The 27773-nt window shown below is 47.4% G+C and overlaps 2 protein-coding genes across 2 annotated transcripts in view; one reads left to right on the forward strand and one right to left on the reverse strand.

The window, feature by feature from the left end:
* Positions 1-481: 481 nt before the first annotated feature.
* Positions 482-27265, reverse strand: LOC144133500 (protein Skeletor, isoforms B/C-like). The gene is made up of 16 exons (XM_077666640.1): positions 27205-27265; positions 24012-24146; positions 22102-22174; positions 20187-20295; positions 17006-17171; positions 16396-16474; positions 15560-15743; positions 14630-14774; positions 14056-14198; positions 12857-12980; positions 11395-11514; positions 9120-9317; positions 7265-7464; positions 5149-5209; positions 2957-3120; positions 482-1440 (listed from the first exon to the last, which is right to left on the reverse strand). Exons 2-16 carry the CDS (start codon positions 24100-24102, stop codon positions 1267-1269), a joined length of 2031 nt encoding a protein of 676 aa, XP_077522766.1. The 5' UTR covers positions 24103-24146; positions 27205-27265; the 3' UTR covers positions 482-1266.
* LOC144133501 (kunitz-type serine protease inhibitor dendrotoxin DaE1-like) overlaps positions 19931-27773 on the forward strand; it is a 92007-nt gene continuing 84164 nt past the window's right edge. The window contains exon 1 of the mRNA XM_077666641.1: positions 19931-20048. Coding sequence (XP_077522767.1) covers positions 20046-20048 — 3 coding nt within the window. The 5' untranslated portion in view covers positions 19931-20045. The remainder of the gene's footprint in view (positions 20049-27773) is intronic.

Raw genomic sequence — 27773 nt, forward strand, 5'->3', positions numbered from 1 at the left:
TGTGCTGTGCGATGTCAGTGCACGTTAAAGATCCCCAGGTGGTCGAAATTATTCCGGAGCCCTCCACTACGGCACCTCCTTCTTCCTTTCTTCTTTCACTCCCTCCCTTATCCCTTCCCTAACGGCGCGGTTCAGGTGTCCAACGATATATGAGACAGATACTGCGCCATTTCCTTTCCCCCCCAAAAAAAACCAATTAAAAAAATTAGTGAGCTGGCTAAGAAAAAAAAAATTAGCTGCGGTTCAACTACTGCTAAACCTGGTTAGAGAGCGAAAGCTGTGGTATATCGGGCAACTAGACGCGACTTGGCGTCTGTAACGTTGAGTGCGTTCCGCATACTCGATAGGCAGTGCGCCCACCCTGCCACCCTGCGTTCCGCATACTGGATAGGCAGTGCGCCCACCCTGCCACCCTGGCAAGTGGAAGTTATTTTTCTAGGACAGTGTATATATTGCAGGAATAAATTGGTCAAACACACGATTCGCTCTCTGGTAAGTTTATTCCGCACGGTTATCACCTGTCGCGTATTCTCAATGAAAGGGTACTGCAGATGGTAGTTCGCCGCAGCATTTCACATGCGAGCGACCAGTCAGAATCCAGAGTCCAGAGTCCATGTTTATTTGTTTTTAACGTCTTTCGTTGATTTCTAGCACTAAAAAATTGTTTAACTTTCAAACTACTTTTCAAAGCCTACCCTTGCATAGGGCCTCGCATAGAAGTCGGTGGCACCTGGTAACAATGTAAATAAATTTTGAGAATGCCATGAGCATGCTCAAACGAGCATGCTGTTTACTCTGAATATTAGCTTTGCGTTTCAGATATAACACATGACGTTATTTGCTAATTTTTAACACTAACGTAAGGTTACAATGCACATGTAGTGCATTAATGCAGCTTAGAAAACAATTCATAACGTTATTCTAATATTTTGTGCTACCCGAACAGCACCAAACAAGGGCGTGTCGCACTCTTCGACGTGGACCATTCACATTTATTTCACCCTAGAATCGTGTCAATCGCTGTTCGTACATTTTCTCCCCCAGACAAACTCGAAACTATCACTTTTAAGCATATTTGACAGCATTTGCCAAAGCTCCGCGGCTTCACAACTAAACAATATGTGCCGTGTTCAGACCTCCTTCGGTTCATACGTGACTACCAAGAAGGTGGCTGGCCGCGAAAAAAAAAAACCTAACAGAAACGCACCGTAGAATTGCAAACAAAACAAGCCCCCCAAACTGAACAGGCATGTATAAGGCCGGGGTTCAGGGCATCACTGTGAGGAGGCACCCAAACAGCAGGAGCAGCGGAGACATTGAGGAGCCTCTTGCTGCCATGCCCTTGGCCTCGTCTTCGCTGGACACCTCGCCGAGCGGCTTGTCCTCCTCGCCTGGGTTGGTCACCGAGATCTTCCAGCCGAGGTAATTGTGGGTGAAACACTGCGTGCGGCAGTAAGGCGAAATCGACAACGTCACGTGATAATTGCGCAGATAGACCCGCACGAGAAATGTTGCGGCATACTGTGCATGCAAACTTGATGACACAGGCCTCAACGTAGCGGAAACATTCGTCACCTCAACCGACCTCTTGCATCCTCTTAATGACTTGCAACCAATCTTACAAGATCAATACAGAAAAAGATAGAAAAAACATTACCCTCTATATAAGCGTCGCAAAGGCAACAGAAGCGACTGGTTAATTTCGGCCGTTGTGTCGAGCATGCAGACAAGCGCAAAAGCTTGCCGCACCTTACGATATTTAGTCGCACGTCACGTTCATGCGTCGTTCCGATATCTCTTCATAAACACTTACTTCAGAGAATCGAAAAACCGATTATCATAGCCATTTGTTTCCTTTTCTCACCTTTTGAATGAAGGAGTTCTTTTAGGATGGGCGGCCTTAGAAAACAATTGTTGAAAAGGCTGACTGTAGCCACATATTCGGCCGGTAATCGAGAGTTCTAGCCCCACCGTACGGTAAACACGGTAACTACGGCAACTGCTACTGTACTGCATTAAGTCCAGCTTTCTCGGGCAAAAATTTTGAAAATTGGAAAATTGTAAGACATTGTTATGGAAAAATTGAAGGTAATGGTCCATTCTTCTAATATGTAGCAAAATATTTCTTTTAAAGTGTTTCCATTGATCGCATCAAACAGTTAAGACTGCCCTAGAAAACCAACGGGGAAAGCTTTTGACGACAGCAAGACCGTGAATAGAAAAAAAATTACAATTAAGACTGCCATCGGGTGATCTGCGGATATATTGATTGTTATACTGAAATCTTACATTGTATGAAAAATTGCATTCATAAATGGTTTCCTGCTCAAAAACGCTTATGTCCAGAATTGCCTGGTATGACTATGTGGCTGGCAAGCCTTGCAACGGCAACGCATTACCGTATTTACCGCACGACTGTTCAGCTACACTAAAACTGTATACTGACGCAGAGACGGGATATAAATGATGAAATGAAAAGAGCGCTTGAACCGAAAATAAGAAACGAAAGAGTGCATGTAGGCTTGAACTCTCACAATTTGGATGTTTTATTGGCTTCTAGGGGTGACTGGGTGGGCGATTTCCTGCCTGCGGTGTTCAGCAACACCTGCAGGAGTCTCCACCAGCACACACGGAAATCTCGATTTAACGCCCTTTTGAGATGAAAAGGGGTGTTTCAATTTCCTTCACGCAATTGCGCTTTTTTCTAGGGTGTTGGTGGAGCGAATACTCTTTTCAATTTACACTGCACTCTTTTTTAAACAATAGTGAGGACAAGGCTACGAAGTTTAACTGTGATCGATTGTCGACTTATTATGGGTCTATAGAAATTATATGCATAAAATAGTGGTGCAATAAAATTAAGAAATGTGTTTTAACGTTACATTGGCTTAACAAAGGTAGCTGCGCGGTGACATAATAGGCGCGGTCGGCAACGCCTATACGCTACGCTGCACACCTGGTAGTAGACGAGGTTGGGCGTGTTCTGGTCGGGAGTCCAGGTGAACTCTCCCGACTGTCCGGGCTCACATTCGAGCTTCAGTGTCTTCTTGTACTCCTCCCACGTCTGGGCGTTATCGCTGGTGGCAAGGTCCTCCTCCCACTTGCAGTAGCGACCCGTTCCTGGGTTGCATCGCGTAAAGGCAGGCTTCACTTACGCACACGGTAAGATAAGTGATCTGATATGCTATTCTCGTCAAAACGATGAGCAGCCTCTGTATTGGAATTAAAGAGCCTTCTCCATTTGCTTCTAAGCCGCGTAGCGGGGTTCTTGTAGCTGCACTTGCAGTCCTAAACATCGTATCTATAGGGACAAGGACGAGAATTGTTCTCACCTTCAAGAGATTTGAAACGCTGGTGATATGCAACGAGTCGCATAGCATAGCCCAGAAACAAAACACCTTATGCCCCATAGCTGTCACTTGTTCGCCCGGAAAGGAAATGTCGAAGGCTGGAGTGAGGTCATTAAAGGCCTAGGAAATGGCTCAAGGAACAAAGAGTTCCTCTGTATTGCCTGTGTAGAGCTATCGCCACAATTTTCGCTATCAATGTTTAGGCCCGTAGAAGGACGAAAAACTCCACGACTGTTTGCAGGGACATATATCAGTGCCTCGCGTATACTGCCTAACATTTGACAAGCCATAGACATCAATAGTTCCACCAGAGATACTCTAATATAAAATTTAGGCTGCAGTGGTGGCTCAGTGGTTATGACGCTCGGCAGCTGACCAGAAAGACGCGGGTTCGGTCCCGGCCGCGGCGGCTGAATTTCGATGGAGGCGAAATTATACAGGCCCGTGTATCTGTGCGATGTCAGTGCACGGTAAAGTACCCCAGGTGGTCGAAATTATCCGGAGCCCTTGACTACGTCGCCTCTCTATAGATTGAGTCGCTTTCGGTAACCATAAACCAAACTTTATCCGCAGAAGAGAGAAGAAAGGATAGAGCACGATGAGAGAAAAAGTTCAGTTGAATCGGTGTTGGGGAAAGCGCTGCCTATTGGTTGTTGCTGCCGTTGTTGCCTCTAAAAGAATGGCACGTACCCACGGTGGGGGATTGGCGAGAATTTGGTGCTCTGTGGAGCGCAGCGCGCTGTTAACCCTTCAAGCTCCACTGAGGACCACTACATCCAGTTATTAAGGAGTTAGCATTAAAGCAAGGCGGAAATTTGGGCGAGTTGGTAAGTGTTCATTTTCGCTCACAGCGCAACACGAACGGGACACAAGACGAAGGACTAGCAAAACCCCCTTGTCAGACAAATCTGTCCGTTTGAAGCCTCGGTTGGCAGGTGACGAAGTGGAGAGAGAGAGATCCCCTTCCACTTTTACAAGAGGGAAGAGGACGTAGGGAGAGACAGGTGGCGGGTGGGGTTTGTGCAGAGGCGGCACGATGTGTCACACTGTGATTGCTGGTTTGGATCGGGAGAGTATAGCGAGGGAGTCACACGGTGATTTACTGACTGTGCAACGTCAGCCGCTCGCACGGTCTATGCCCGGCAGCGGCTGCTTCGTGCGGGGGAACACTAATGCTAATGCATACTCTGCCGCGTCAATCGAATTATCTGTTTAGTTTTTAGAGATTCCGGCCGACGGTTAGGGGAATGAAGGGGGGTTTAGGTTAAAGCCTTCTCCCCCGCCAGTTCTCACGGGTGCAAATTAAAGTTATTTCTCTCTCTCTCTCAGTAAGAATTGATTCTCTGGTACTGTCTGCGGCTGTGTTGACGTTTGCCAATGATGCATTTATCGCCGATAAAGTTGTGTTTAAACTTCTGCCACTCGATCAAAACTCATCACGCCTACAGCGAAAAGTTTTGGTTGCCATCGTCTTGAAGTGAATGGCTGTGTAGCCTATCCTCGGGAATACAAACCGAGAAATCGGTGTGGGCGCAGGCATTTTACTCGCGAAACTGGCCGGTGGTGGCGACATCTGTATCTCGTTTTTTAATCTTTTCTATCCTATGAAAGCTCCGTTTTGGCGCGACAAGTCTCTGCGATTAGAACGCCGTACTGTATCGATAAAGACCAACTTTTACTCGACCACAGTGTGCCTCTAACGGTGCAAGTGCGATGTTGACCTTCACGGATCATCCCTCCTTAACTTTTCCTAAATAACAAAATTATGAATGTCCCCCTAAACGGCATGCATGCTTACCTTTGGACACGTTTGGCTTGTTTTGGGAGTCCAGGACCACTCCAGCGTACAGCTGGTGACCCTGGTGTGAAAAAAAAAGTTGGTTGAATGAAAGGCACCTTCGTTTGCGAAACTGAAAATTGAAAATTGGTTTTTGGGTAAAGGAAATGGCGCAGTATCTGTCTCACATATCGGCGGACACCTGAACCACCTGATATTTTTGCAGCCGAATAATAAATATTTCAACACCCATCAAAGAAATGAAAAACAAAACGGCCAGAAAGACACAGCGTTTTTATTGCTTTAATCGTCAACCAACTGGCCAAGAAATTCTTTCCTTTGCAATCTGCATCAGTCTTTCGCTTTTATTGCTCTCTGTGCAAACCGTTTCATGGACCCCTTTACGGTCAAGCCTCTATATATGTTGTTCTATAGAAGAGCAAATGCGCTCCGCAGGGTTTCGAAGCGGAGTCAAGACCAAGACGCATTGTGTACGAGTGCATAATGTCCCTTAACTTCTTGATTGCACAGATTCCTTTCGACCTGCAGTTGGCAGAAGAGATTCTGTGCGTGTTGTGTGTGAGAACCCATCACCGGAAGGACAAAAAACGCCGCCACTGTCTGGAAGACGAAATAACGAGCGGTAGCATTATTTGCCGTGCGTAAAACGAAAGACTTTCCGCATCTAGCGGGGCCAGTGAAGAAAACCCTAAGCGGTTCGGAAAAGTAAAGCAATTTTCCCACCTAGCGGACCAATTGACGACTAGTGTCATCTATCAGAGAAATTACGATACACGTCTACCCGTTGTCGAGTTGCGCCAACAGGTTGCGCCCCCTCAGGATGCTTCCCAAACGGAACTTGCTTCGTTTGGGGGATCAAGGTGGACCTATAATTCGGCTTGCGGTGCAAAATGGTAACGCTTCATTTACTAATTGCATGTATTCAATGTTTATTATCGAATTGTGGTTTTATTTCTATACGACAACCCGTAGGGCTTTATTTGCCTACCAAATTCGGTACCTGTCCCCGGATGAGTGCCCCTTGTTGATATATATATATATATATATATATATATATATATATATATATATATATATATATATATATATATATATATATATATATATATATATATATATATATATATATATATATTTCTGGCAGCTGATTTGGTCAATATAATATAAAATCACCAAAAATTGAAGAAACATAACAGGATTTAATTCACTACGTTTCGGCTGGAGGACCAGCCTTATATATATATATATATATATATATATATATATATATATATATATATATATATATATATATATATATATATATATATATATATATATATATATATATATATATATATATATATATATATATATCGGAACGAATGTATGTATTGTAGACGGCGCGACAAGTCTCGAAACGAAATGTGCTGTTTTCTAGTTTCTGCCACAGACGGCGCTGTGATATCGCGGTGATAGTGAAACCCCACGAAACCTCGAAAAGTGATGAGCAGTAGCTGCCACAGATGGCGCTGTTATCTAAGGGTGGTGTGGCAGACCCCACGAAATCTCCTAACGTGGTGAGTGAGAGCTTAATAGGGTAGAACGTTGGGCCAGTTGGTGTAGCGACGTAATTAAAAACTTCGTGTGTGTGTGTGTGTGCGTGTTTCTCCCTCCCGTCCTGTGTTATTCTCCGCAAGGTTTTTAATTATGAGTAAGAGCTATCGCTCTTAAAAAGGAAGAATCGCTACATACGCAACACACAATGCGACAGGATGTCGTGCCGCATTGGACGGTGCCTTTCACGTTCTGTTTATTTTCTTTCCACGTACGTGCACGTTCCATCTGATAACGGACAAATTATTTGACACTCCCGTGAAGAGCTGCTTCCCACAGGCACTCTGAGCAAAACCCGGGTTAAAGGGGACGGATAGCCCCAATGACTTAATCCCCAAGACGAACGGTTGCTCCGCGCGGAAACTTATTTCGGCTGGCATCCCTTTGTAACTTCTCTCTAAGGGAGTAATGGTTTGTCTTTTCAGATACTTATGGGGGTGGCAGCGCATTTACCCCAAAAAACTAGCCCCTGTTGCGCTTCTATTGCTTTTTGCCATAGAGGGAGATACACATGGCGTACCGGCTTGCCGAGTTTCGCGGCCTCTTCCTTTGAGCCGCCGCCCGTGCTGCTGTCAGTGATGTAGAAGGGGTGGTACTTGGACGGCAGGCTCGGGTCCGTGCCGCCTTCCACGATGAACTTGTACGTCTTTCCCCGCTCCACGTGGAGGATGGGGATGAGCTCCTCGTTGATCCACCAGGCGATGCCCCACCCGGCTCCGCCTGAACATGAATCAAGCCTCGTTGCACACCACACGAATATGAGAGCATTTGAGTCCACATTCCGCAAAAACGGTGGCGTGTGTCAAATAATTCGCTGATTGGTCGAGACAGGTCGCGTGACCTGGTGACGTCATCACAAGCTGTCTACGAAAGGAAGAAGAGTAGCAGGAAAGAGACACAGAAACACCGAAGTAGAAAGAATGAGAACCTCTAACGCTACCGCATTTCACCGTTAACTGGCGTTAAGTGTTCCCGAAGTTTTTTTTTTTTTGGAGTTACGAACACAAAGAGCACCACATTTTTGTGCACATTTGTGGTAGGACCGGCAGTGACCGATTCGCGGTTAGTTTTGGGCGGAGGGAAAAAACAATTCTCCTCACGTAAGATGCCAAAAACCGATAGCCACTGTTGGCGAACCTCTTTCTTCCAGATCAGATTAGAAATGCATATAATATTTTAGGCGCTGATCATTACAGCACGAAGGAATTTTATGAAACAATATTGCATCACTGAGCTGACAGACTGTGCGGAAAAATGCAGAACTGCTCTATTGTTCGTTTTTTTTCTTTTTCGCGGTTCCATTAGCGCTGTGCTAGGCTCGTGGTTAGGCTCGCGACAGGTATCTGCTATACCTGGACCTTCATATTTCGTTTTTTGCCTTCTCCGCCAGGCGCCGCATGGACAGGTTAATTTGCGATTAGGGCGGGCGACCTGTGGGAGAAACGCAGCGAAGTAGAAGGGTAAAAGGAGGGAGAGGGGGAACTCGTGACCTCATGACTGATCGTTCGGGCCAATCAACGCTTTGGGATTCTAGCCAGTGAGCGCATCGCTTTTTCATAATGTCATGCGTGACGTCGCTCCACTCCGATCAGCCAGCGTGCCGCATTGCACTCGGTATGTTACAACGCCAACAAAAAGGACACCACATAAACTAGAAACATGGCGTTAATAGGTCTCGCTGTAATATCAACAGTGTTAGAACTTTTAATTCCCAGCAAGGTCAGCCAAAAGTGATCACCTTGGAATCGCACCAGATTGAAGCAGAATGCGAAGGGGCAAACTTCGCTTGTGGACCTACGTGCGTGGACTTACGGCAAAAGTGCCCGCCCGCGGTCTGTGTTATCCCTTAGGGAATGTACGTGGCGGGTGCGGCATTATTTTTGTGTGTGGTTTTTGCTTCCATATCCTTCCATCCCCTATTCTTTCTTACTATCGCTCCCCTTTATTTCCGCCTTACTGCCTTCTCTTTATAAACCGCAGCGGTGGCCAAATGCTTGAGCATCCGCCTCGTATGCGGGAGGTGCAGGGTTCGATCCCCTGTGCCACTGGGTACCGACCGGTGATACAGTGGGTACAAGCTTTCCCCTAGTCATGGTGCCCGGCTTATTTAGGGTGAAATGCTTGGGAACTGGGTCTTTGACCCCACCTTGAGAAGTCGAAAATATATTGTGCCATGGCGCTCTTTGGCCATAGAAGCCCTTGCGCCATAAAAATCCATAATGATCATCGTCTTCGCTTTATCCCTTTTATTTCTAGTGGCAGCTCAGGTGCTTCAGGTTTCGATGGCAGATGCCGCAGCTAGCAACATCTCTTACTCCCGTTTTATTTCATTAATAAACCACTTGCTACTATTATACTACTACGCGCACACGTACCGGTGATCTTCTCGTAGCCGTTGACGCCCGCCGTGGGTCCGATGCGGGCTGTGAACGTGTCGATGTTGTACTTCTTGAAGAGGTCGCGGCCGCCGAACAACTTTGGACCCCCAGAGGGCGGTGGCGGTGGAGCCCCGTGTCCAGCCATCGCCGGACACTCGCGCTTGGGGCTCCGGTCGAACTGCAGCAGCACGGGCGCTGCGGCAGCGTGCGGTACGCAGTAACATGTCTCGGAGGCGCCGTTCCGTTTTTCTCTAGAAGGCACAGCACAAAGATCTTGAAGCTAACCAGCGTCACCGCCATCGTTTACAAGAGAGGGAACAAGAGACGCGCAAGTAATATGATTTCCTCCCGGTCTCCAGTCAACCAAGCTTGTTCTGCGCCAGATGCAGTTCCCTATGACCGTAAGCCTTCTAATCTCGCCCGTCCACCTGAATCTAGGCGGGGTACGCCCCACACTGTATCACCATGCAGGCAGGCCCGAAAATCCTGAACACTATAGCTAAGGAGCGGGAGGCAGCGATGTCCAACTCAAGCCTAGAAGACCAAAGACACTTGGTTCACCGGCACAGCAAAGAGCTAAGGCCATGGGAGCCCTGGACCAAGGGCCCTTCCCATTTCGGTGGGCGCAAAGCTGTTGTTGTTGTCCTCAAGAAGTTAATGGCGCGTACCCATTGCGGGTGATTGGCCAAGGCACAAGCGGCAACTGAGAGATGCTCAAAAGCGTTTTTTCAGGTAAAATAAAAGAAAATAACAGCTCTTTACTGAATAAAATGTTTACAATCGTAATCCCCTCCTCCTCCTAAACCTCCGCCGCCGCCTGCTACTTTTGCGTTCTCTTAGAATGCACACTATTATACCCCAAGGTTAACATAGCGTAATGGAGTGGGTTCCTGGGTTACCGTAACGGAAACCCAGGGCCAACTATAGGAGGCATCCGATGAGAATGGATAATGCTAGCATTAGAAGCAGGCGTGCAGATTGACATTTCGGCGCAATTTGGTTATCGGCAGCGCAAATAACGCATGCGTGTAGAGTGTTGTGCCATTTGGTGCATGGTGGTTCAAATAAACCAATAGGAACATACGAAGATAGAAAAAAAAGGAGGTCCACGGGGTAAATAGCTTTTGCTATAAGTGAAACACCAATAAAGATGGCTCTTAGCACGGAAGAAATAAAGCATAGATTATTTTTGCAAAAACCCTTTTTATATAATGCCATTGACTGAGAACAGGTTAATGGAGAGTTCCTGTCCTTGTTACCGTAGTTAGACGGCTCGGAAGTTCACGCTTGAGGCCCCTGTCACTGCGCCGTAGTGGAAGGCTCAAGATAATTTCGACCACCTCGGATTCTTTAGCGCGCACTGACATCGCACAGTACACGGGCCTCTAGCATTTCGCCTGCATCGAAATGCCACCGCCGCAGCCGGGTTCGAACCCGCGTCTTTCCGATCAGTATCCGAGCGCCATAACCACTCAGCCATCGCGGCGGCTAAGAAAAAAAGTATAAAAGTGGCTATCAAAACAGATGCGAGCATTCACTCGCGCAACGCCGGTAACTTTGTTTATTATTTGCGGCGTTCGGCTTATGCTGCACTTTTTTCACTGTTCGTGAAGGAAATGTACAGTGGCTATAAAAAGTTTTTGCAATGTGATCATCTAGGCTTCATGTCGAGCAAAAAGAAATCCGAATACACCTTTTTTCGTGACCTAAGTTCTAGTGGCCTTTCCTTGTCACAGATATTCTACCTTTCAAATTTATTCTTGCGACGATTATTTAATTGCTCGATTTCCTTACCTAATGTAGACAATACATTTTCTGTGACTGTCTTTCAGGTGCGTATAGAGAGACGTTTGCCGATGTTTGTTGTAGCAACAGTATGCAACATTAGTTGTAGAGCTTATGGTTTCTTTCACATAACTGTGCGGGCATCACTGTTATATGTGCACATTATCATTCGATTTTTTAGCCACTGTTGCGATAAAGCGGTTGTACAGAAATATTATTAACGTTGTCTTGGCTGTTCTCTTGAACCAATCATTCAGTTTTCGTGGACAGGTGCAAAATATATTGATACGTGTTAGAAGAATGTCAGTATAAACTTCTATGAAGGCGGAGGTGAGCCTAATTCGGAAGACCAGAGATAACTGCAGATCTTTGGTTTTTATCCGTCAAGTTAGGTTCACTCCAAGTCTGAGCATCACAGGGTTCGAAACTATGCACCCCCCCCCCCCCCCCCCCTCTTTCCTCCCTATATTTCACAGCAGGCACTTACCGCTGGTGTATATCATTGTATGGTAGAGCACGGTTTCCGGCTGGTCTTTGTTGGTGGGGCCCTGGGCCGCAACTACAGCCACCCGGCCCGTTGCCGGTATTGGCTTGTCTTTGCTGTCAGCTGCGCCAAAGCAGGTCAAGCTTCAGAATAAGCCAAGAACCCCGCTTCTTGCATCAGAACCGCTCTTCCAATCCGTTCCGTTCAGTTCCGTTCTTCCAATTCAACTCCGCCATTTTTAAGTCCACCACGCAGCAGGAGGATCCAAGGAAGAGGGAGGGCATAGCTTGCATCGCTCGAGCCAGTTTTCAGAGACGAAGAATGATGGAAGAGAAATAGGGGGTAGATATGTTATCCGAACCCTAGTGTTATTCGTTGCGAAGAGGAAATGTCGATTCGAAGAACATTGCACGCTACGCTGTCTGATTTTTGTTCACGTTCTAGAGAGACCGCTTACTACACGAATGCAGGTGGGTGCTTGCTTACTCGGGCACGCGCTATCTTGCTAAACGGAGCCACGCCGGGTCACACAAAATAAAAACACGTGAACTGAGAAAAAAGTAACAGTTTTAACGCCGTTAAACCGAGTATGGCATGCGAAAGCGCTTGGTTTTGAATTGGCTTGACTATTGCCTTAACTTGTCCTTCGAATTCACGTGACTCCTGCATAGACATTGCCTTACATCGTCCTCAAAAACAATTTATTTTAAACTTTCGTACCACGTGACCCTTCCCTAGCCACTCCTTATCCAAGTAATTTCATCTCAAAGGTCGAGGTTCAATGGTCAAGGCTTCAGAGACCCATCGTCTTTTTCTGGATTGCTAGTGAATAAGTGCTTTCGCACCAAAAAAGCCAGCCTGATGGATCAAAGGTCCAGCAGCAAATAGTCTGGGCTTCATCCTGCTCATAAAAACCAGATACGAATATTCGATACCCAACTCATTTCAGCGAGCTCTCGCAGTCCATGTCTTTTGGCGGTATATATTCAGGTGGCGTGAGAGGTCAAGGTTCTTCGTTCCGTTCGGACTTCGCCTTCCCATCCTTCCCTCTCCCTGTGAACTGACCGGCTGACCTTAAAGGAGTCCAGACACAAAATTGCTGGCTGCGTGTTTTGTTCTTTGTAGTGACGCTAAAAACTTTATTGAACGTGGATCACCACGTGGTATTCGCCTACGACTTCTGAATAATTTTAAATTTAATTTCTCCTCTCATGCTGTTTCGGTTCCGATTTCAGCAGCCGAACAGTGGAAGTGACGTCCAAGGTAAGCGTATGTCATGAAAAACAAAACTGCTATAGCTATGCATGATAGCTGCACAACTAGAAGCTGTACTCTAAATTCGCGTTAAAACAAGCGTAACCACCCTGTGCGTTTTTCTTTTTTTTCCGCCCGGTGTACCTTAGACAAGGCGCTCGCTATACACAGCGTGCATGGTATTCGTGACCCGCTGAAGGGAGTTGCGTACCAGTGGTCAGCTTGCGGGAATAGACGGCCTCGAGGATGCCGTTAGCGTAGCTGCCCTTCTTGAGCGTCAGGTCATCGGTGCCGCCCTGCACGGTGTCCGGGCACACGCCACTGGATCCGGAGCACTGCGCCCGCAGCATATATTAGTGTATAGATTTAAAGTCACCTCTGTACTCAACGTAAGTGGGTTGGCACCCTGTGTGGTACTCAGACTAAAAATTTCATTGCTGCTCCACGACGCCACCTCCGACTTAATAGCATACGTCATACATTCCGCAGTTTTTCCATCGATATCCCATGAGCGGTGACTTGTTCACCTCTTATCGCCGGATTACTAAGCGTGGCGGTGGTCACGACGGTGGTGGTAGTGATTTTATGAAACCAATAATAGTAAAGAAGAGAAAAAACATGAGCAGGAATACATAAAAAGGTTCGGGCAGAGGAATGAGGGAGAGAAAAATATGGGAAATTAAATCAGAAAGGACAGAGGGAGAGTAGAACCTGTTTATACCTAGTGTACGCCTTAGAAAATAAAAAAACAACTAGCAGTGAACCTATGTGTTTTCAGTCACAGACACGCAGCGTCAGCAAAATGCGCTGGAAACATCAAAGCACACGGCTTTGGGAACGTCGACTGCTGCGCGCACTGCCCTCTTGAGGCCACCGCAATAGCACGGGTATGCTACAGATGGGGTTGCTCACATGCCACTGCGCGTGCGCGGCTGGCATTCGGCTGATTCGGCATACGCCTATAGCAGTACCTCTTCGCTATGCTAAAACTCTCTCCATCGTCGTCAATGCGCCAGACGCGAGCAGCGACTGCGGAAGCGAAGGTGAACCGTCGGTTGGGATTGTTGTACAGCGAGAGCTGTTCCTAGGACATTTTAGCACCGGAGCACGCGTCACACCGCCCCATCCGGTTTAGTTGTCTTAGCACAAGATGGCGCTGAAAGTTCCCGCTGAAAGGGTTAGTGTTTAACACTAGAAAGGGTGAGCGTTGGGGATGTTTTTTTTTTCATTTCCGCTAATAAAACGTGTGACAACTTAAGGAAAAAGGAAAATGCCTCTTTCTTTGAGAAGTTCCGGCAGTGCCCGATCCTGAGGCCCACGTGGCCCCTTGCTAGAGTTGGATGGACGATGTCTGTATAGTTCAGGGAGTTGCTAAGAGAAACTGGTGGGCCCCTGAGCACCGTATCGCACCTGCGCCTTGGCCGTTAGGTGGAAGTCGACCACGTTGACCTGGTTGTCGGGTGCTTTGATGAATAACACGGCCACGTCAGCGCCCTCCATCATGCTCTTTTCTGGGGCGCCGCTGACGCCGAAGGCCGTCCACGTTCCGGGCACTGTGTGTGCACGAGACGGAAGAGAAGGCCCCCCCTTGTTACAAAGAGTACTTCGCTTATTACGCTTGTAGCGCCTACCACTTCTGTTACGCTTGTTTCGCTTATTAAAATTGTTACGCATATTTCTCTTGTAACGCTTACTGAATTTGATGCTCTTATTACACGCGCAGGTCCAGTGTGGAATACGGCGATGATCAGCGAGCACGCGTTAGAAAACTCTATCTATTCAATGAGTGCAGGATATAAGTCTAACGCACGCAGATTTTTCGCGGGGTTTCTATTTGTCTTTGTTTGGGGGAAGTGGGCTTCACGTCTCGCTGTGTCTCCGTATGTGCCTTTCCATTTTGCGCGTTGTATGACTGTGAACACATGGTCTGCGGCGCTACGCGGATAAATGTCCGAGCCCGTGGGCCGGCGTCCGCCAGACTCACTGGCTCGGGCCCGCACGTGGAAGGTGATGGTGTCCGCCTCCAGGTGCCAGCCCACCTGGATCTTGTCGGCGATGATTGCTTCGCAGTTGAGGAACTGCGACGGGTCATCCGGCACCTTCTGCAGGCTTAGGAAGCCTAGTCTCGACTGAGGCACGAAAAAAAAACAAAGAATGTGAAAGGGAGTTTAAGCCAAAGGAACGTGAACAGATACCAGCGGGACAAATACGACAAAGCAAGAAGTGCAGAACATGGCAGCTGGGGCTTGACGACACAGACGTCCTGACATCGCTTCTAAAGTGCTCCCAGACTTTTCGCTCTCTCCTTACGGCTGTACTATTCCGTTGAAACTATACGAGCACACCCATAGGCCTGCCTGGAACACGCGGTAACAGATGGAAGCCCATTCTCGAGAGTGCAATCTGCCGGGTCCCCGTTATTCCCATGACGCAGACCAAACTATAGCAACATCTGTGTCACCGGCAGGAACATGCACCAATTTCCAGTCATGACCATACTGCGACAGCTTTATCCAAGGGCAACTCCCATGTACAGCGATTGCTATCTTTCGTGGGTCTTCTGCAGTCCTCCTCAGCGCAATTGCCGGCGTGTATGCTTGCAATAGAAGCCGCAACAAGAGTGAAATATAATGGTATCGCATTCCACTCTTAAGATGACTTAAGCGTCGCTGTAGTTTTTCCCACAACGCGGCCGACGCCGATGAGAGAAGTAAGGCTGAATCAGCGATCTCGTCCTCAGAATAGGATTGCGCCGAAAAGAGGACTACCCACCGCGGTGGGTGTTCCTAATTTTTTTTCCAATGCCGGTTTGTGCACCTAACCATGCAGTCCAACAAGAAATTCTAACTTCATAGCCAGTACCTGCCTGCAAAATGCTTAAAAAATGCGTGTAAAATGCCTGTATTGTGCTCGCCTTCTTTCTGGGCGACCATACAGAGCCAGGAGGAACGTTTAGGTTTTTCGGGATGCGGACGTAGATGAGGGGCTTCGCGCAGTTTGCGCAGTGGACTGAAAACCAGTCGATGTCGTCCACAGTGGCGTTGCCCGGCAGGGTGAGGCTCAAGTGTGCATTCGTATATTCTTTCGGCCTTCCGGTCCTGCGAGAAGAGACAGAAATTTGTTTTCACTCAGTGTACAGTTATTCTCAAAAGTTCATATCCCATTTCGCATGCCATGGGAACAGTGTTCGAACTTTGCGGTTCGGGCTAAGGAGTGCGGAGGCCAGTGCGAGTCAAAAGACGTCGAAAAGAAGCCATTTATATAAAGCTGTGTCGATCACATCGTGACTGTGTCCATCACATCAAGACGTGGCAGGTCTGGTAATGCTCGTGGTTAGGTCAGTCTATGAAGTGCAACATTTGGCTTAACTCCGCTTGGTTTAACAAGGACATTCACAGCAACGCCACAAGTGTACACGTAGGAGGTAATTCATTATGGCCGAAATAAACGCAAAAAGTAGAGGGGAAAAATTCGTAGGGACACCTAATTCCATTGTGTGTTGGTAATCCGGTAGCGTTAGCAGCGGTTGGTGCCTTCACCGGAAGTGAGGTCACTTCTTTTTACCCAATGAGTGCTCTCGTCTGGGGACATCACTTCCCTCCAATTCGGTCAAGTGACGCCGCTTTCCTCCAGCCAAGGGGTGACTTTTCTGATCGACGAAGCATTGTGGCCCAATGGGGCTTCTAATGCTGTTGTATTATAACTGCCCCCCCCCCCCTTTCCGAAAAAAAGCACTTAACATAAACTCACCTTATTATTGTTCGCTTCTGTACGATGGCCCCTCGTCGTCCTGCAGACGCGCCCTCTTTTCCGACGAGGAAATACGCATCTGAATATGTGAAGGAAACAGCAAGATAAGTTGCATCAAACATAGAGTTCATGTAAGCGGCGTGAGTTTCCTTTAACATTCCCTGACATTCTGGCGCCACCGCACTGAAACACAGATAGTTTTTTTTTTCAAAAATGTACACTAGGACACATACCAAGAATACCTGTCAGCAACGTACAATTGCAGTGCGCCAGTAATGAGCCAGTGATGTACAACTGTAATGTCTACGGTACAGATACGAGGTACACAGGGTACAACTGCGAGGTCCAGAGAACTGGTCAGTCTTGGAACTGCACCGTACAAGGCGACACACACAGAGTAGACACAGAATACGTGCTGTCTACTTCTGCGATTTTGTCCTTTACACTGCCGTTCCGCAATGTATACGCGCTATACCAACTCGCCATGCTATCTGTCCAACTAACCAGACTTCAAGCTATAGCCACACAAGCTGTAGGTACTGCCTTATGTCGAGCGCAGTAGTGTATCGACAACAAAGTCCCTTAATTATTCAGGCTGAAGGACTCGAACCTGAGGCCGAAGCATCGTAGTAGAAACTTCTGAGCACCAGAGTTTTCTTGTCTTCCACCACGATGGCCTTGACGCTGGTGTTGTGGGCGCCAGAGACATGGGTGGCCACAATCGCCGGCTTCGGGTAGTCCAGGCCGGCCGGGATCTTGACGTGCGCGAGGATCGTCTGCAAGAGCAGAGCAAGCACGGCCAGTTCCGTAGCCTGGACGGACTTCTTCATTTCTTCAAATCCAGAGCGGACGCACGCAGCGCGCAACTATTCATCCCGCCCCGTTCCCCTTTTGAAGAGGCACTAAGCACAACAGCAGCATCACGTTTTCCTGACATGGTCAACAAACATCGTGGATTTACGTTGCAGGTAATAGCCACGGCGTTGTTATGCCCATTTAAAAAAGAGCTAGGGCTCTAAGCGCGCATTTTAGCTAGAAAAAGCAGTTAAAAGTTATCGGCTTTAAGCCCTCCCCCCTGGAAGCGACGGCCATGTTGAAGACGTTAAGAGACCGGAAGCGGGCAGAGTGGGTGAGGGAACAAATGCGTATTAATGACATCCTAGTCGAAATCAGGAGGAAGAAACGGGCTTGGGCAGGGCATGTGATGCAAGGGCAAGACAACCGCTGGTCCTTAAGGGTAACGGAGTGGATTCCAAGAGAAGGCAAGCGTAGCAGGGGGCGGCAGATAGTTAGGTGGGCAGATGAGATTAGGAAGTTTCCAGGGGATAGGGTGGCCGCAGCTGGTAAAGTACAGGGTTAATTGGAGGGACATGGGAGAGGCCTTTGCCCTGCAGTGGGTGTAGTCAGGCTGATGATGATGATGATGAGTGACGTCATGGCCCGACAGCGCCGTCGTCTGCTGCAAAATTGCCGCACGCCCGGTCGGTGCGGAGCATAGCACGCGCCCACTCGAGTCCGGCCGTGGAACATTGTGCTGAAGTCGCCGAAATCGGGCAGAAGCCAGATAGAAAAGAGAATGAAACAAGCCTTTGCTGACTTTGTACCCCTGTCGTCACTTCCCTCCTTAGACTGTCGGTGCAGTTCAAGGGAGTTCTTTCACGAGTGTTGATTGAGAACTGATATTTTTCATTCACGTCGGTGCTTATGTGCGGAGTCATTGTTTTCCCCTGATCATTCCTGGCTTCTGTGCGTGTTTATTTTTGTCGGTTTGTTCTTTCGTGAAAAGTTCGTATATATCTGCGGCTTGTCATTCCTGTAATAAATTTGAAAGTTGGCGTTCTGTGTGCCATCTTCATGCGTGTGTCGCTTCCCGCTGCGCAACTTGTCACCTAGCTTATAAAAGCTGTGTTTTCAGTTAAAGTATACCGTATTTTTCGTTAGACGGAGATAATCTATCGATGCAGGAACAACTTCAGTTGGTCCTCAGCGTCCCTTTAAGAAATTCTCACCCTGCGGCCGCCCACTAGCATGATGCTCAGAACAATAGAGTCGATCGAGCAGTCATAGAACCTGATGTGGTTGCTGCGAGAGGCATGAAAACTACGTTTTGTTTCCTGGCATCGTTTCATTACGCCGCCTAGAAAGCTCGCGTCCTGAAAGCAGACAACAGCGCGCAGTCTTTTCCTGTCACTGAGTCGCCTTAAGATCCGCGTTATACACACCTACAGAATACCAAGATGACAAATAAGAAACCAGCTGAAATGCTGAGCAGGGTTTGTTGCAGGGCTCACCGATTTCTTTCAGTCATCATGGAAAGATAGACTAAAATTTTATAGCAAAAAAGGAGACCGGAGCGTATGGTGGGTGGGGTCATCAGTCCAGGACTCCAATATGCTTGTGAATGTAGGAATATCCCTACACCAGGGACATGTATATCTGCGTATAGTGTTGGGGAAACTACAGCACTTGCAGACGAAGACACTAAGACGAGGACGACACACACACCGACGCACATACAAGTTCAATGTGTGGGTCGCGATGTCGCCTTTGTGCCTGCAAGTGCTGTGCTTTTCATGATGACAAAGAAAAAGCAAGGTAGTTTCTGATTTCAAGTTCAGTATCGGTGCGTCACGCCTTTTTTCTCGCCCTGCCTGTACTTTCCGCTGGCTCCTTTAACGTCAGCAACAGACCAGCCTGTACGGCAGTTCACTTTACTAGTTAATATCAAGATGCCAAGGCTGTGACCAGAAAATGATCTCGTCGTCTGCACAAACAATGCATCCGGGGTCGCTCCACAACATTCTCAAATCAAGTGACAAGGCGATGCAACGATAGATAAGCGCGGAGTATTTAGACCTGCATTATTCTTCTATCAAACAGCGAGCATTTATTCAGTCAACTATTGATAGCTCGAAATCGAAGGGAACCGCCGCGGTGGCTCAGTGGTTATGGCGTTCGGCTGCTGACCCGAAAGACGCGGTTTCGATCCCGGCCGCGGCGGCCTAACTTCGATGGAGGTGAAATTCTAGAGGCCCGCGTACTGTGCGATGTCAGTGCACGTTAAATAACCCCAGGTGCCGTCGAAATTTCCGGAGCCCTCCACTACGGCGTTCCTCATAGCCTTAGTCGCTTTGGGATATTTAACCCCCATAAATCATAGATCGAAGGAGACCGCAGATTTCATCAAATTATGTGTAGTTCTAATCAAGTGGTCCCGTGTTATTAATGCTCCAGACACTGCCGCGCATCTCTGCACTGCTTGTTCATTCACGCTCAAAGCCGCCCTCAGGCGGCTTTATCATTTTTTTTTTGTGACGCGAGATGCGACCGGACTTATCTCGATTGATCCTGGCCACGCGCAACTGCTTGCACATTTTTGTAGATTGTTGTAGTTGCTTTTGGTTCGTTATCTCGAAAGTTCCTAGCCAGCTTTAAACTGAGCGCAGCCAAGAACTGCAGGCATTCTGTTCGACGACCGCCGAGCACGCTTGTTGCTTTCGCCCCCGCCGAGTGATTCAGTTCTTTGCGCGCGCAAGTCTGCCCAATAACCAGTGTTGCTTGGAACCCTTTTCTCTGCCTTCCTGCCCGCCGGACAGCCGTCACCACTACCTGGCAATATTGGCGTGACGAAAGAATCTGCAGCTCCATTGATGGTAAGTTTGAAATGTGCGAATGCACTTCGTAAAAGTTCTTTTTTCTAGAGTATGAGACGTTTAACCCAACTTCTGTTGTATTACCGGCGCCTGGCCGCAGTCTGACAGGCATGTAAACCGCGTATCATTCCAACTCACCGAAGACTGCGGGCAGTACACGGCCAGGTAGCGGTAGTCGCGTATCGTCTTGCTGTTCTCAAGCCTGATGATAATCGTCTTTTTGTCGTATCTGGCGAGTGGTCGATAACTGCAAAGAGACGGGGGTAACTGTGGAGGTGGCGTTAGTAAATGGGCGTGGTCAGCCTTGCAGGATGACGCAAAAATTGCCGCACAAAGACTGTTAAGATGTCCCGGACCTCCCCGCCGATTCTCGGGCATTGTAAATATTGGCTGCGTTGTGGCCGACAGACCGCTGGCGTACCTTAGTCACATGACCGGGGAAGGCAGTAATATCGCGAGCAAAAGTAAGAGACCCCCCCTCTTCGTGTTCCGAACCTTACATGGAGGTGCCATCTGACGAAGCACTCCTGGTGTCGAGACGGCGCCACGTGGCGTCCCCATCCACACTCGGCAAGCCTCCTTTTCGTTGTCATTCGTCAAAAAGTAAGCGCGTTATGCAGGAGTGGTGACGGTGTTGAAATCCTTACTACTGCTACTGTAGTGGGATACAACTTGAAAAAACAGCGATAGTCGGCGGCTTGCTATATTGCTCTGCTCACCAATAATAACAGAAGACAAAATCAGCTTGTTAAATCAAACAAGCCAGAGGCAACCAAATTCTTAGCTTATATTTTTGTACGGTGGTTCGATTCTTGCTGAGGTCACAAGAAAAGCTTCAACAGCGGTGTTCTTTTTGTCGCGGAGGAATTTTGCGCGATGGCTTTGAATATGGCGGAGCTTCACAGCAGACTTCAGTTGTGTCGACTAATATACTGCTACCATTCACCACCAGTGATGACAGCTGCTCCCACAACTACTGCTATTACTATTACAACTACTAAAACGACTACTACTATACGAACACTACAGCTACTGTTACAATCAGTAAGACTATTGCTATTACACTAATTTGACAACTGTGAACAGCTGGTCACACTAAATCTTTTTTTTTGTCATCTAAGAAGATAGATGCGATGGAAAAATTCGTCGGAGTTTACCATCTGGTAATGCGAACTTCTGCGAAACCCGAGGGGGAGAGAAATGCTTATTGCAATCGGAGTTTTCAATAGCTCTGGGTGGGGGCGTAGAATGTATGTTGCGTTTATGCCACTACACTCGCACTAGTGCCAGGGCTAATTAAAAGCTCCACTGAATTTCTCGTGACGTCACGACTGACGTTATTCTGTTTGGCCCAATCAGCGTGGCGCGTAGCCAGGATGACTGTGAGGCAGCATGCGTGACGTCAATTCATTCTGAATAATCAGCGTGGTGCGTATTCATTACATAATGCGAAACGTCAATTCATTCTGACCAGTCAACGCGATGAGTTTCATCTGCTGTGTCACGCCGACAACGACGGCGCATGAACGGAAGCATGGCCTTAACAGCTGGTGCTGCAAACGCATTTTTCTCGGTTCTACCAGAGTCCTTCAATGAAAAAAAGCATTGAAGGACTCTGGTTCTACTAAGCGAGCATACCCGTTGCTCCTATATTCTTCGTACGTCTCTGAGTACTCGAAAAAAGCGAAGGTTTTTAACTCTTGAGCCTAATATTTTAAAGGTTATGGCACCTTTCAGCCCAAGAATAGACGTACTTTGCACACTGTTGCAAACGGTGGCATTGGTTGCTCATACGACGTAAAAACCAACAAAACTACAATTTCCGCTGCTTCTGCTATTACTACATTGCTATTACACATCTTTCTCCTTCGATTTCTGCTGCTACAAGTACTGCTAATACTAATACTACTTTTACGGCGGCTGCTACTGCCACTATTTATGTAGTGATACTACTAGTAACTACTACAACTGCTGCTATTCTTGCACCACCGCTATTAAACTTTCACTCCTACACGAAACACCAGTATCGCTTCGAAGCTTCCACGGAACTCACGTGCCGTTCTCGTCGGGCAGTGCTTCGCCGCGGCCGTCAGGAGTGCTGGTGTCGCCAGCCCAGAAGAAAGCCCCTGCACCCAAAGGGGATAAATAAGCACCCAACGACAACAAACCTCTCTCCAATAACTATTTCTACGTGGGTGCTGTCGGGTGGCGCATTGTTTTGCAAGAATTAAACGGGATCGTGGTTTAAATTGAGCAAGATATCTATCAGGATCTGTGAATCTTCATTTCGGGACTATACCAAGAAACTTCCCCTTTGTATAGGACGCCACCGAATACGGCGGCTACTGAGAAAGACGGCCGCATTCAGCTGGTTGGTCAAAAATGTTCAGGGGAATCCCCCAAAGTCGCGTAGATTTGTAATAACTGATTAATTAATAATTAGGGTTTGGGTTTATGGGTTTATGGGCCCTTAACGTCCCAAAGCGACTCAGGCTATGAGAGACGCCGTAGTGAAGGGCTCCGGGAATTTCGACCACCTGGGGTTCTTTAACGTGCACTGACATCACACAGTACACGGGCCTCTAGAATTTCTCCTCCATCGAAATTCGACCGCCACGGCCGGGATCGGACCCGCGTATTTCGGGCCAGCAGCCGAGCGCCATAACCATTCAGCCACCGCGGCGGCTTTTATAATTATAATTTGTAATAAACTTCTAATAATAAACTTGTAATAATTTACAAATGTGTAAATTTGTAATTGATCAATTCGCTCTCACTCTACCATAAGCTTGCCGTCCCGGTTAGCTCAGTTGGTAGAGCGACTGCTCCGGCAAAGCGGTGGTCCCGGGCTCGAACCCCGGACCACGACGAATTTCTCTTTAGCTGCGAAGTTTCTGAGGAAGCTGTATAGCTTTCCTTTGTAGCCGTATGGCTGGGCTGGGGTGGATGCCAATGAGTAATTACTCCCTTATTACATTCAGCTGGCGCGTTTCAAATCAACACGTTAATTGCTTGCTCAAAAGAACTGTTAACCCCAACTTAAGTACGTGTAGGTGGCGGATTGCTTAACAAGGATATCAGTTAGTTAGACTTTACTCAAGTATTGTTGATATCGAAAAAACAACAAATTAGAACTTCCCTGGCAAATCACTGTACACTTTTCTGCGCTACAAATGGCCACACTTTTGGGACCAGCAAGTTGGTTCCCCGATCTTCGCAAATTTCTGGTAACAAAATAAACCTCTCAAGCACAATAAAATCGGCACTCTGTAGTTCGGGAAGGCACGTATATTTGAAGAATAGAGGCAGAAAACAAAGCAGGAAGCATGCGCAAAAAAAAAAGACATGAGTTATGTCGTCACAAGTGCTCGGGCCGCTGTTTTTTTTCTCCTGTATATTGATGATATTCCATCAACGCTGAAATATTTTAAAGCTATAATATATGCCGATGACACAGCATTATTTTTTAAAAGGGATAATTTAGAGGAACTAAAATGTAAAATAATGAAGAACTTGGGGAAGTTTCGCAGAGGTTTAACAGCAATATAGGCTAACTCTTAATACTGAGAAAATAAAGTACGCTCTGTTTCGCGCAGGAAGAACATAAATTACGAACACACAGCACTAACTGCCAACAATACGAATCTGCTCAGGGTTGCTAAACGCGAGTATCTTGGCGCCCTGTTCGCGTCTGATATGCGCCGGAAAGAACAGTTAGTCCGCTGTTATTAACTCCTTCATTTGTCAGCATTTCTGAGGACGCTAGTAATTTTACATTGATAGTTGTGCATTGAAACTTTATCCGGCTTTAACCTCGTCCTCGCAAGCGTCCTAGTAAATCGAAGCAGAAATCCCCAGCTTGATCCGTTCGCTGAGAGAGTGCACTTAACGGGATTGATTGATTAATTGATTGATTGATTGATTGATTGATTGATTGATTGATTGATTGAAATTGACACTCACCGGTCCCTCTGCCGTCGTAGCTGAAGTCGACCAGATAGAAGGCACTCTCGCTGGCCACGTACACCGCACCCGATATGCAGTGCTCGGGCATCCAAAGGCGCCCGATGAACTTGCCGTACGGCTCGGCCCGCACGCCTGCACACGAACCGACGACGACGCGTCGTCCAGAACGACTGCGGACGCTGCATGGCTGATAGCGATATGAATGACGAATGATACGCTTCTACGGGAGGGCGGACTGATGAACAAGTGGACGCAGACAGTGCACGCCGACAACAGGCGAGCTAACAAGAGGCTGACTTCACTGCAGCTTTCGCGACGCCGCTCAAAGCGCAGCGGGTGCGGTGCACAGAAGAGAATCCCGGAGACCGCAGAAGTTCAAAGCCTGCGTAAAAACTATTTAGGGAACAGAACGAATGCACGAGCGACGGTGACGAGTCGAAAGCAATCACGACGTGGTGAAGCCGTTCTTTACGACCTCAGGGTGCGTGCGGAATTTAAATTCAAAAGGGCTTGACAGGTCTGTGGCTTACCCATAAAGGGAGCACGCGTCGTGATAAAGGTCAGTTCGAGGTGCGAAAACTGTAGCATGCAGTGCTTACAGGCGGCGGAAGTTAGCCGTGATTTAGATATCTGATCGCTTCAAAGGCGTCGCCCGTAGGGTCTCTTTCCCGATTTCTACGAACACGAAGCAGTCGCCCACAAAGTGAAAGATGCACCCGACCAAGTATCCAGTGCCCAAAATGAAGCCCTGATCAGTCCTGCTGAGTAAAACGTCGATCTCTGCAGGCGCGATATTACAGACGAAATAATAATAATAATTGTTTTTTGGGGAAAGGGAATGGCGCATTATCTGTCTCATATATCGTTGGACAACAGACTAAATGCAAGCGCCAGATTCATAGACCTACAGGTTTTCCACGTCGCCATAAAAGCGGAGAAGTGGTAAAACGAGTCTCGGAAATACTGAACAAATATCAATACGATAGCAAGGCGGGCGAGTGGGTGGTACATATTACAAAATATACAGCGCGGAAAACGGGGACTTTAGGGTAGAAAACACAGGACAAGCGCTGACTCTCAACTAAAGTTTAATCACAGCAAACAGGCAAATATGAGCGAACAGGCAACAATCAAACATTAAAACCACAAGGCAGGTGCACTATGTTGGATCAAGATAGGCAACCTCACTGTCACGCAGGAGCAGGGATGGTTTGCTGACACACAATCTAGATTTTTTTCTCAACTTATATGCTTCTACGATTTCTCTGGTCAATTGATCGGGGTGTTTGCACAATATGTCACTGTAATACAAGGCAGGAAAACATGATTTACAATCTCAGCAATGATCAACTAAATTCGTGGAGCCATTCGTTGAGTTGAGAGTCAGCGCTTGTCCTGTGTTTTCTACCCTAAAGTCCCCGTTTTCTGCGCTATATATTTTGTAATATGAACAAATATACCCCACCGATTGCTGAAACGAAGTTCATCGTTATTCACAGCTACTGCGCACTTCGCTCATAACATCAAGAGGTCGATGTTCCATAGCATTCAGGCACAAGTTGATAGACAAGTCTACTGCAATTTAGGTCAGTTTTACAGCCGGCACATCTTCGGAAAAAAAAAAGAAGAGGGGCGATCAATTGGATTGACGCGGAGGAAATCTTAGAGAATTCTTCTCTAGCTTCTCTTCCTAATTTGTGCTGTGTTTTGCAGCCTGGAGCACGAACTGTATGACTAAGACTACAACCGGTACTTGTAACTTCACTAAGCAGCTATCGCCACTAGAATCCAGTCCTTATCACCTGTCACTGAAGTACATGTCCATACCAGTTTGCTATAACCGGTGTGCCATTAGAGCTGGTCATTGTGGCCGTTGTGTGATTATAGCCGGTTTTTCAATCTAGTCAGTGTTATAGCAGGTGGCAGGTGTAGAGCGGGCACTCCCCATAAACGCCAACTTCCACCTGCCATGGTTGGCAGGTGTAGGCTTCATACAGATACCGCCGACGCAGGCCGCCGTACGCCGGACAGTTTTCGCCGTCATGACCTACCTAATGCTCTCGCACTAATAAAACACAAGTACGCCTAAAATTCCCGAATACTCCGCTTTCCCGCCCAACAAGTTCGGAAATGTCAGCGACGTTCTGTATATACTCGCACGCACGCTTCATCGTCTTGAAAAGTATGGCATCGACGTTGTCCCTCTACTGAAAGCAAAGCTCGAAAATGCCCCTGGGTACGTCCAAAGAAGAGGCAAGAGCGGCGGAAGACGAATTAACATGTGCCTTGTCGAGCACACCACCCGTTTCAATCAGTGCCGTGTTGAAATAATTAGCAGACTTCCTAACGTCTTTTTGGAAAAAAAATTTATCGGGGCTGCACTAACCGAACAGGACGATTTGTCAACGTCTCCTAGAAAGAACATTCTGGTTCGTTAAAACTTGCACCTAATTCACATTTAAGCTGTCATCATAACTGCTGTAGTTGTGCGCCTCATTTTTATACTGCTCCTATATCCTTATGAGGTATGCATGAATCACAGCTCCCACGTAACAACGGAAACTTTTCCGATTGCACAAAACGCCGATCACTTTGTTATTCAGGCTTTCGTACAGTTAGCAAAGGATGAGTTAGACTTTTTTAAGAGGCATTGGTATTTGCTGTTATTGCCACACGCGAAGCCTGGTATACTTCTTCGATTTTGCTTCTTCACCGGGGTTTCCATTTTTCTGCACGAAATCTCCTTGCTTTTCGGGAAACGCCCAGCGGAAAGGCAGCGCCTGCAACGCCGCCATTTCTTTCCTGACCACATCCTTCTGAGCTGGAACACACACGACTACATTCCGCCTCGCTAAGTTCGCGATTCTCCTGCCATGACAGTCGCGTGCAATGCGAGAGCGCCTGGGTGATGCTGTCGCTGCCGCCTGCGCCCTTAAAAAATTTCTTTAGACTGTCTATAGACTGTCCCTAAACTTCTGTCTATTAAGTCTATAGACTTTCTCTAGACAAACCACAGAGAATAATCTATAGGTAATACAAATCCTATAGATAGTCATTTATGGCCGTGCACTTTTAATAGACATGTATACAGACAGTCTATACACTATAACCAGACAAAAATAAATATCTATAGGAAGGCAATATAGTCTATAAGAAGTCTATAGACACAGGGACACAGGAAGGAACGCACCTTGGCGAGCGAGCGGCAAGCAAAGGGCCACGAACAGTAACAGCGCTGCCAGCGTCTTGTGATCCCGAACCATGACTGTGAGCCTTCGAGGTGATGCTGATGATCATGATGACGTCGGCGACAGCCATTGTACGAGGCATGTGTGCCCTCTGATCATTTAGACCGGGTGCCTGATCGCTTATTCCTGTCACAAAATTTCATTTTAGAGCGTCAACTGTCATTAGCTCGCTGCTCAAAACTGAGGAGTCGGCGACGTCCGCAGAGCCTTCCACCGGGCACCGGGCAGCCGGCCACCAGCTGAAGACAACGGGGCAGCCCACCGGCATCCAGTGCACCTCTCGAATATGAGACGGACGCTCCGAGGCATCCGCTACGGCTGCCGAGTGGTTATCGCGTCCACGCTGATATATCATCTCTAATATGTATCCTGTCCCTTTGCGATCATTGAACGGAAGACGATGAAGATGACCTCCGATGATTGAAGATGACCTCTGTCTATGATGATGATGGAGGAAATAAATATTTAATTGGAGCTAAAGTTGGTGGTTAAATTTCAGCTTGTTAGGCCC

The sequence above is a fragment of the Amblyomma americanum genome, chromosome 5, assembly GCF_052857255.1.
Source record: "Amblyomma americanum isolate KBUSLIRL-KWMA chromosome 5, ASM5285725v1, whole genome shotgun sequence".
NCBI lineage: Eukaryota > Metazoa > Arthropoda > Arachnida > Ixodida > Ixodidae > Amblyomma > Amblyomma americanum.